The sequence below is a fragment of the Herpailurus yagouaroundi genome, unplaced genomic scaffold, assembly GCF_014898765.1.
Source record: "Herpailurus yagouaroundi ecotype Mexico unplaced genomic scaffold, PumYag 184, whole genome shotgun sequence".
Taxonomy (NCBI): domain Eukaryota; kingdom Metazoa; phylum Chordata; class Mammalia; order Carnivora; family Felidae; genus Herpailurus; species Herpailurus yagouaroundi.
In genome coordinates this window covers 331335-342532 of record NW_024412415.1, presented here as the reverse complement: position 1 = coordinate 342532, position 11198 = coordinate 331335, and the positions used below count along the sequence as shown (strand labels likewise).

The following is an 11198-nucleotide window of genomic DNA, read 5'->3' as shown; positions in this document are numbered from 1 at the left end:
GATAGGCCTCTTCTAAACCTTTTTGTAAGCTTCAGAATTTGCCTAAAGGAAAAATATCAACCTTCACTTCTCTTGCTGTTGAGCCTAAGATACAATTATATATAAAGGAACTGATGAGCATACTTCAGGGCAATTGAGAGGTGAGTTAGGTCCTCATTCACCTAGTTTAACTAATTTTATACAAAGGGCTAATGAAGTGTTTTCTTTTCTCTTGCTCTTTTAAAATCAAAGCAGAAAAGTAAATGAATGCCAACTCTCCTCCTGACTTCTGGAAGGTAAGGTCTAATTCTGATCCAGGCTCCATGCTGCAGGTTTGGTTGATAAATACAACACAGTTAATTCTAGAAGCAAGTAATTCTGGCAATTCAGTGTACTCCAGGAGTCCCACTGACAACTCTTTCTTACCCTAGAAAATATTTTGATAACTACTCTCAGACTTGGTATAAATTTGTAGTGACAAAAGTCTTGGCCAGGTTCAGAACATTAAAAAAAAAAAAAATTCTGGTTTAAATCTGAATGAAAATACAGAATATTGTAAAGGATAAGTAAAAATCAATACTAGTTCAAGTGTACTTGGGGCTGGATCCTCATCTAGACTCCTGGCATCTATCATTTGAAAACTCTGCAGTTTAGGTAACAGTAATTCTGTTTATCAAAGAAATAATATATAACAAGCTTTGCTACGAAAAATACTGGCAGTCTGGGGCTGCCCTTTCATACAACTATTGGTACACAGTAATTGTGTTTTACAATTAATTACAGACTATTAGAGAAAATACTGTGGTATATACATTTCACTTGTTGTACTTAATTTTTACTGAAGTTTGATTTTAGCAGATGCTGTTAGGTCAATGCTCTGACCCAGAGAACAATACGAGTATAATTAATATATATTTTAGTATTTATTTATTTTTGAGAGAGAAAGAGAAAGGGAGGGAGGGAAGAGGAGGGAGAGAGAGGGAGACACAGAATCCGAATCAGGCTCCAGGTTCTGAGCTGTCTACACAGAGTCCCACACAGGGCTCGAACTCACAGACTGCAACATCATAACCTGAAGTTGGACATTTAACTGACTGAGACACCCAGGCGTCCCATGACTACAATATTTTAAATATTATTTTAAGGACTGCCTGGGTGGCTCAGTTGGTTAAGCATCTGACTTCGGCTCAGGACATGAACTCACAGCTTATGAGTTTGAGCCCCACATCAGGCTCTGTGCTGAAGCTCAGAGCCTGGAGGCCCGCTTTGGAATCTGTCTCCCTCTCTCTCTGCCCCTCTCCTGTTCACGTTCTGTCTCTCTCTCAAAAATAAATAAACATTAAAAAAATTTTTAAATATTATTTTAAGTACAGCACTGGAAAATATACTCATTATACTGCGCATATAATATGCAGCGTTTGTTTTTATTGTTATACTTGGTGCTGTTACTGAATCAATCAAGCTATCTTACAAATTAGAAATACAGTGTTCAGGGATGAACTTTTTATTCTATATTCTTGTTACAGAATAAGAAATGAGTGGGAATAGCTGGTCACAAATTTTATGACAGTTTTCATAGTCAGAATTAGAAATTAAGGGAGGAAGAATAAGAGTAAATACCTGCCAACAAATGTCCAGCAATACTATTTCCATTTGAAGTAACAAGAAAGTAAACGTATTGAAAGATAAGTAATGCATCCAAATGTATCAATCAAGTCAGCTGCTTGTGATTTTTTTTTTCTTTCTTTAAATCAACAAAGGCAACTGACATTACCACCTTGTTCTTTTTTTTTTTTTTCGTTTATTTATTTTTGGGACAGAGAGAGACAGAGCATGAATGGGGGAGGGGCAGAGAGAGAGGGAGACACAGAATCAGAAACAGGCTCCAGGCTCTGAGCCATCAGCCCAGAGCCTGACGCGGGGCTCGAACTCAGGGACCGCGAGATCGTGACCTGGCTGAAGTCGGACGCTTAACCGACTGCGCCACCCAGGCGCCCCAACCACCTTGTTCTTAAACAGGAAGATAACTGGGAATGATGGCTAAAATATTAACTTAAATTTTGCTTTGTCAAACTCTTTAAGAAACTAAATATTTAAATATGATTCCTATTATCAGCATTTAATAGCTAATAATCATTACTCAAATTAGTTTTCCATTAATGTTAGTTAAATTAACAACTTGCCAAAAAGAGAAATGTTCTAAGTTTGAGAAAATTACTATTTCAAGGCCAGAAAGGTAGCTCTGAATCCACATGACCATTTTTAAGATTAGGACATAGCAAGTAGCAAGAATGTTTAAAGGCATTAAGATTTAATTCCTCAGTAGCCCTGAGGGCTTAGTGCTAATATTATTGATTCCCCAAAGTGGATACAGTATTTATGGTCAAATCCTCACATCTCAGGATTCAAGTAAATAATCTGTGTCAATTACTTTTGAAATTACTGCCAAAAGATTAATTTAAAAAAAAAAATCTAATTAAGCTTGCTTCCCAACTTTTAACCCTTATTCTGATCATGACCATTCATTACAAAATCCATTCACTTTATCCCTAGTGGAAGCAAATTATTTGATTATAACCCTCTATCACCTAAATACACTTCCTGTCCCTAGACCTGCAAAGTTAGCAACATCAAGTACAGAACACCTAAGAAGGTAGAAGAGGTAAAAAGGCATAGAGACCTTGGGTAGTCCCTCGGTTCTGTATAATTCTTAGCAGCACAATAACAAATGAGCAATGACAGACACCAATTGTCCTAATCTAGGTCAATACAACAGCCAAAATACTTTGTAAACACTTTCTTTGGCTCTTCCTGGAGATCAACACTGTTCTGATTAAATAGCATGAGAAAAACTTAACAGCAACCAAAGTGTTCAACAATATTTACTTATTTAACATCTTTTACCCAAAAATCTAAAACCTGTAGTAAAAATAATACTAATCATAACTCAGTAACTGAGAAGGGTAGGTACTAACAAAAACTGTAAAGGCCAAGAACAGAAATTAGGGGTGTGTGCTACTGAATATTTGTGAGCTAAAGACTCTGTTGCCTTATATAGCTCCGAGTACATAAAATGAAGTGTTCTCTATTCTCCTTTAACAAACCCAAACTTAGGCACAAGAACTCACTGTTAACAGGATATTACCTACTCTTACCATGTTTTAATTTGTTAAAATTTGATTTTTACAAGATAGTGTTTAGAAAATGATCTTACCCACAGAAAATTATAGTGACATAATTACAGTATTAATATTACATGATTAATATTGTTTATTTTAAATATTAAAAGTGTATACTATCACATATACCAATTATTTGAGTTGTCTTTCCATTTGAGGTGAAAGGTTGATGCTAAGCTATACACACCATCTTCCTTGTGACTAAAAGCTGAATTTGAAAGACCTATACCTAAGGAAGTTGCAATATGTAGCCACGAATCTGTGTAAGTGTGCCAAGTTAGTGAACCTATGAAAGGACTGAACTCCTGTCTTTAGCCTCCTTAGCACCACGCTCCAACTGAGTTAACTGGTTCAAACTGTTAGATAAGACAGTGGTAACTAAAGGAATAGGAACAAAGAAAGGTTATATTTCATCATCTTAAGGTTTTACAGAGATGACGCAGGTTTACGATTCAAATTCCCACCTCCTGAAAAACAATATGCTTAAATAACTCAACTCTCAAATCACAGAAATGCAGTAATCTTAAATTATTCTAAAGACTTAAGAAAATAACCAAAAATGGATGTTCACTGTGAGGAATGCACAGCTATATGAAATACAGCTACACAAAAAATAGAGAATTCAGTAAAACATAACATTTTTAAAGCAAAAAAGTTATTTGTTTGGAATTCACATCAGTAGTGGCTAACTGGATAAATGCTAAAGATTTACATTCAAGTGCTTGAAAGATTACTGCAGAGAAATTCGATTACTAAAAATCTTTGCTCAGATGCCTCTCAGGCTTATAAAGATGAGATGATGCATGAACCACCAATAGTGGTATTTAAACCCCAATCACTTTCAAGATGCGATATATAGCTGTTAAGACATTCCAGAAGTGGGTTCACTGACACTAAAAATGGTAGATATATACTTAAAAAAAGAAAAAAAGACCTCATACAGTCTGCTGGCATTTCATACCAACCATTGGAGGAGGTAGTAAAGTGTTGGAATTTAAAACACAAGGTCAGCACTAACTGTAAACATTTCTAAAGCACTGTATGTAATTCTTTAAAATATGAGTAGTGAAAAAGAACTAGAAGTCATATAAAAGAATTTAAAAAAGCAAAAAATAGAAATATTTAGTGAATTTACTCAAATGAAGAAAGCTTAAATGATACAGAACTGAAAATATTAGAAATCTATATACAATAAAAAGTGAATATAAATTAGCTAACTCCACAGACATTTCTAGTTAAGCATTCATACAAATACATATTCACCTTTTCTTTTATATAGGAATAACACATACACACATGACACAATGATTCTGGCAAAGAAAAATCAGAGATACTAAAAATATTCTCAAGTTTTAAAAATGGTATGGAGTAAGTTTTAGCAACAACGTTCTACATGAATGGAAACCCCTGATTTAATTCCATGATTTTATCATGCCAGAGCATGTTTGATGTTAATTTTTTAAACAGATATTCATATCATACACATTGGCTTATTAATAATTAAGGCATCTTGTATACACAGTATCTCAGTGTGGACAACAAATTTCTAGTACTGATTATTTTCTATGACGTTTTAAACTTGCAAAGTCTTTTCAAAATAAGAAAATAGCTGCACACACTTAAGTGTTTTCTTATAAAACACAATCTTCAAAAAAGTAACGATGATTGGTCTTTGTGATTCCTAGTGATAAGTACTGTCTTCTTTCTGACATAGTATAAATTATATTCTTATGCAGTATTGCATTAAGACCCAGTAGTTCTTAAACAATGTTACCAAATAACCATATAAGTCCCAAATGCAGCAAAGGGGAACAATCTTCATAGTGCACTTTCACCTCATTGAAGTTGAAGCTGCTCCTTTTGTACATTTTTCCACTTCAATGTGAAGCAGATTGTTAGGGTTTCATTAGTGGTTTCACGTGTGGCTTTTTAAGAAAAAAAAAAGTTTTGATTTCTTCCGCAGTTCACAGTTCTCAAAGGAGACTTTTTTTTTTTTTTTTTTGGAAATCTTAGTCTGGGGACGTTTTGAATAATCAAATGCTCTTTTTAGTAGATAGTCTCTCAATGCAACTGCAATAAATAAGCATCTACATCCTTAGGGAATAAAAACAAAACATTCCATTAGCAGGTATAGTAAATATATATAAACACATTCAATTCTCTTTTTTTTGTCACTTGATTTGCTTAAGCTTCCTTTCGTGATCTTTTGAGGGTAAAAAAATGGGTCTTACTCAACTTTTAGCTGCATTTGCTTAGCACAGGGCCTGGCACACAGCACATACTCCATAAGTGTCTGTTAAGTGCTGAGTGGTTCCTGTGATCAAACAACTCTGCTTTTATAGCTACGCAAGATCATTAAATCATTCCCAGCAATTTCTTCAGCACCATATAAACCACAGGCCAACGTGATGACAGCCTTTCTGATTCCCACCCTTGACAAATTACAGTGGAGAGTTTAATATTGTAAAAGAGGTTTTATCATAGGGTAAGGAACTTCACAGAGCTTTCAATCACTCAATATCGTCTTCAATAATAAATACAGTATTGTAAAGTTATATTTATGATAAAGCTTCTCTCTTTATAAAAAATTCTAATTGAAAGCAAATTTCTAAGGAGGTAATATTTTTGCAGTACTACTACCAAGAATGCAAGGTGCCTCCAGAACAAGGTGATATATGATGTATGTTCTGTAAGTACTCCATTTTCTATCAACTTTTACTTCATTTTTCCATTATCAAAAGAACAACAAACTAAAACAACTAAAAACTGGAAAATTGATTTTTATGAGATTTTCATCATTAAGAATTCTACAGAGTAAAATTATACACAGTGGTAACACACTTGTTTGATACATCATTTTGCTTCTTTTCTGAGGGTATCCAAGGAGAATTTTACAGGTAAATCCACAACATAATTCCTCTTATTTAGAATACTGTATTTTTTTTTAACTAAAGAATGCTTGTATATTTTTGACTAATGCCCATTTATGATAGCACTAAAGGTGCAAATATTTCTTAACAGTGACTTCTTTTTTGCACTTATATTTTAATTACTAATGGTTTCTGGAGTTTAAATGTTAAAATCCAAACCAGCAACATATCTTTCCCTTTAAGAGACAAGCAAATAAAAAAAAAAAGAAAAAAAAAAAAAAGAGAGACAAGCAAATAAATAACAATGTCAAATTCATTGTGATTGGAACATTTATTTCCCCAAAAGCAGGACACTTGCAAAAACCAAGTAAAAAATAAGCCTGAAATCATATGATTACATTCCTCACCCCTTGCTTCCTGTGTGTGACTATCTTTTCAGATGCCTTGCTAACTTGGGTTAACTTTTTCTCTAATTGGAACTAGTTCATTAAATTCCCTCTAGCGCATCATTTCCATAGCTGTATCTGAAACACACTGAAAGGCTAATTCCTGTGTCCCTTGTCAAAGTTATATTCATATCCAGATGACCTTAAGCATTTACAAATATGAAATTAACTTTAGACCTTATTTGAATAGTATTGTATTGGATATTTGAAAGACATCATTTATGAATGCATAATACTAATACATCATTTCTAATATTTAATTAAGATTAAATACAGATTTTTAAGCTTAACTTTATTTAAAAAAAAATTTTTTTTTTTTTTAACATTTATTTATTTTTGAGACAGAGAGAGACAGAACATGAACGGGGGAGGGGCAGAGAGAGACGGAGACACAGAATCAGAAGCAGGCTCCAGGCTCTGAGCCATCAGCCCAGAGCCTGATGCGGGGCTCGAACTCACAGACCGCGAGATCGTGACCTGAGCCGAATCAGACGCTCAACCGACTCAGCCACCCAGGCGCCCCTAAGCTTAACTTTTTTTTAAGTTTATCCATCTTGAGAGAGAGAGAGAGCTCAAGCAGGGGAGGGTGCAGAGAGGAAGGGAGAGGATCCCAAGCAGGCTCCGCACTGCCAGTGCAGAACCTGATGTGGGGCTTGAACCCACAAACTGTGAGATCATAACCTGAGCTGAAATCAAGAGTTGGAGGTTGAACCGGCTGAGCCACCCAGCCTCCCCAAACTTAACTTTATAAGCTTAAATGTTGATTACCTTGGCTATGTTACCAGTATATCCTGGAACCAAAGTAAGATGATTTTCCTGTTCCCATAATCCACTTAATTGCTGCTTTAAAATCTGAATATTTCTATGAGGAAAAAAAGAGAGAAAATCCAAATATAAGAATACGTATTTAGTAAATATACTTAATGAACACAGGTTTTTCAGATTTCAAGTATTTATCGGAGAAAATTGTACCGTTTGAAGCCAAGCAACTCTTTACAATGATACTTGTTAGTTATGGAAATTAAAAGATTACTTATTTGTTAAAGCAGGAAAGAAAACTAGGTACTTGGAGCATTTGGACAACCTCTTCCTGGGTATGAAGTAGGAAATTTTTGAGAGCCTAAAGAGAAAATTATGGACTTTAATCAAACTGTTGGGGGGATATTTTTTTGCAGCTTCATGATAATCTGGCTCATTTGGTAGAACACCCACAGAATTTTACATCAAGGCAATATTCAAATTATGATAATTATAGTACATAATCATCCAACTGAATTTTCAGGTTAATGTCTAGGTAGTCAAAAGACGCTACAGGATGCTTCGATCTCTGTGCCTCAATACTTAATCCACCAAAAGCTCTCTCTCTCTTCCTCCCTTACTCATTATAACAGATATGAGGGTTAAATCACTGCTTTGCTTTTTCCTCCCAAAATTACATGTAAGGTTCTGCCAGAAAAAGAGATACATGGGGTTACTGGGCTCTGGAATTCAACTTCCATATGTAATTTTCACATGTGAACACTATTCCAATTTATTATTTCTCTGAAAACGAAGAAAATAAATTATTATTTAATGGTGATCATGGAATAGAATTATCACCTAGCTTAATCAAACTGCTTTTCTGAAAAAATTTTTAGTAGCCAGAATTTATTTTTAAAGATATACTCACCCATCATTTATAATTTCTGTTTTGGATGATAGTTCTGACCACCACCTTTTTATGACTGCTTGAAGCCAGTTTAAACCAACTATTATATATCTGAAATGACATTTTGTTACAAAATTCAAGTGCTTTCACCCAAGAAGCTTTTACCAAAAAAGATACACTCCCCCCACTTCAAAACACACACACACACACACTTTCCCCTTTAAAAAATTTATTTTGCTGCTTTCAAAAGCTGTATTTTATGTAAATTGTTTATAGATGCTTTTGTAATTATTCTTCAGTCATCTCATGTTCTTTTCCTAATTAGATTAAAAGCTCTCTGAAAACAGACACCATTCATGTCTCATGTAGCTCAATCTATCACTATATACACGCAAGAAACAAAATCAAGGATGTTGAAAGAGAAAAGTGAATTGAGAGATTAGCACTTACTCTTCGAATTTGCTTTTAAGTAAGGACTTGACTAGAGGCAACAAATCTACACAGCAGCCAAGTGAGATGTACTGTTTTTCCTCCTGTAAACTAAAATAAATACTAAGTTGTAAAAATATGAACAGGTCATCTGCCCTTCTATTTAAACTTACTTTTTTTTCTGAAAAATATTATTTTTACCTATTGGTGAGCACAGGAAGGCAATCCACGACAACTCCAAGATCTTCTATCCTGTGGGTACAAAACTGCTTAGAGAACAGATTTCCTTGTTTATACCCTTCACACTGCTTTTGAGAAATTTACTCATTCAACAAATGATCTGAGTCTCTCTGATGAGCCAGGTGCTGGGGATACAGCAGTAAACAAAGAGAAAGGACATGTATTTCAGAGTAGGATGTGGGAGAGGGCAGAAACAGACAATAAACAAACAAGTAAAATATATACAGCATGTTGATAGTAGTAAGTGCTATGGAAAAAAAATAAAACCAGAAAGATTGGGAGTGAAGAAATGTATATATTTTTAATGTTTATTTATTTTTGAGAGAGAGAGAGAGAGAGAGAGAGAGCGAGAGCAGGGGAGGGGCAGAGAGAGAGGGAAACACAGAATCCAAAGCAGGCTCTAGGCTCCAAGCTGTCAGCCCTGAGTCCAGTGAGGGGCTTGAACCCTCGAAGTGTGAGATCATGACCTGAGCTGAAGTCGGACACTCAACCAACTGAGCCATCCAGACGCCCCAAGAAATGTTTTTTAAGAAGGTGGTCAGGGAAGGCCTCATTAAGGTACTGTTTGAGAAGAAACTTGAATACACTGAAGAAGGCCATGATTAAAGTTTTCGCTCAAAGGGGACTTTTTTTTTTAATTTTTTTAAGTTTTTATTTATTTTTGAGAGACAGAGACAGACAGAGTGCAAGCAGGGGAGGGGCAGAGAGAGAGGGAGACACAGAATCAGAAGCAGGCTCCAGGCTCAGAGCTGACAGCACAGAGCCTGACACAGGGCTCAAACTCATGAACCGCGAGATCATGACCTGAGCTGAAGTCAGACACTTAACTGACTGAGCCACCCAGGCGCCCCGCTCAAAGGGGATTTTTAAAAAGTTATTCTCCCCATACTGGTATCTCTTAGTTTTATATTGTAAAAATTTTAGAGAAGGTAATAGTTTTGTTCAATATGATGAAACCAATGGTTTTCTGTATTTTGTTTACTCTTAGATTGGTGATAAATGTAATTTAAACTATATTGTTACTAGTGAAGCTAAATATAAGAAGTTTAAAATTTTACCCAGTATAACATAAGAAAGAGACACTTCAAGACAAAACACTGGAAATTGCTTTAACTGAACAAAAGCATAAAAGGTCACACTTACCTCACCAAATAGGCTACAAGTTCACTTATACTTCTCTTTCTCCAGAACGTTAAAGCTACATTCAATCTCAAATTCCTGCTGAACAAAACCTGTGCCATTGTTTCATGGTCCTGAGAAACCTGAAAGGCAGTAATCTAATTTGTTAAAAAGCACATTGAAACATGACATGAAACCATTTTTTTTCAATTAAATGATTCTGGTAGACATATTTTTAAATTATGCAGAGGTGACTCCTTTTACTGCCCCCTGCCAAAGCAATGTTGCAGTTAAACACAGTAAACAAATGATCTGAATAAATTTAGGACCTGTTAATTTTTTATCAATACTTTTTATTTGCTACCATTTTCTTTTTAAATCTCACCAATTTATAAAATAAATTATATTTAGCTCACCTATAAGCCTGGGATTTAATTTATAATGTGGATTAAAGGAAAAAGTAAATATGTATAGGCTAGTCACTATCAACTGAATAACATGAGAAGGAAACCACAAAAATTCAGTCATGACCAATATTTAAATTCATTTGTTCTTATATAATATAGTAATACATTCCTGTTGTAAAAAGTTCAAATAGCACAGGACTGTATCAAATAAGAAGTAAATAATCTCTATCTGCCCACAAAAAATCTAGTATCACTCCCTAGAAGTGTTAACTGTTAATCACAGTTAACAGACTGGTATGTATCTTTAAAAAACCATTTTCTAGACAGAGACAAATTGGATATACAAAATTAAAATATTACAATATTGTGTTTTTGAAAACCTTGTTTTTCACTTATATGCACTTGTACAAATATTTCTGTAAGATTAATTTTAGAACTGGAACAACTAGATCCATTTTTAAAAAATAACAGATTAAGATATAAATCACATACCATAAAACTTAACCACTTAAAATGTACAATTCAGTAGATTTTAGTACATGCATGGAGTTGTGCAACTGTTATCACGATCAGTTTTTTTTTTTAATTTTTTTAAACATTTATTTATTATTGAGAGACAGAGCGTGAACAGGGGAGGGTCAGAGAGAGGGAGACACAGAATCCGAAGCAGCTCCAGGCTCTGAGCTGTCAGCATAGAGCTCAACGCGGGGCTCGAACTCACAGACCGTGAGATCATGCCCTGAGCCGAAGTTGGATGCTCAACCGACTGAGCCACCCAGGCGCCCCTATCACAATCAGTTTTAATCAACATTTTCATCATGTCTAAAAGAAACCCTGGATTCCATTCTTCCTTCTTGCCAGCCCCTGACAACCATTAATCA

The 11198-nt window shown here is 34.8% G+C and overlaps 1 protein-coding gene across 3 annotated transcripts in view; it reads right to left on the bottom strand.

Annotated features, from left to right (window-relative positions):
• Positions 1-1460: 1460 nt before the first annotated feature.
• KATNBL1 (katanin regulatory subunit B1 like 1) overlaps positions 1461-11198 on the bottom strand; it is a 60783-nt gene continuing 51045 nt past the window's right edge. For all 3 annotated transcript variants that reach the window (XM_040492199.1, XM_040492198.1, XM_040492197.1), the window contains 7 exons: positions 9935-10053; positions 8753-8803; positions 8573-8662; positions 8144-8233; positions 7243-7336; positions 1984-5252; positions 1461-1756 (listed from right to left, as the gene is read on the bottom strand). In XM_040492199.1, coding sequence (XP_040348133.1) covers positions 5220-5252; positions 7243-7336; positions 8144-8233; positions 8573-8662; positions 8753-8803; positions 9935-10053 — 477 coding nt within the window. In that variant the 3' untranslated portion in view covers positions 1461-1756; positions 1984-5219. The remainder of the gene's footprint in view (positions 1757-1983; positions 5253-7242; positions 7337-8143; positions 8234-8572; positions 8663-8752; positions 8804-9934; positions 10054-11198) is intronic.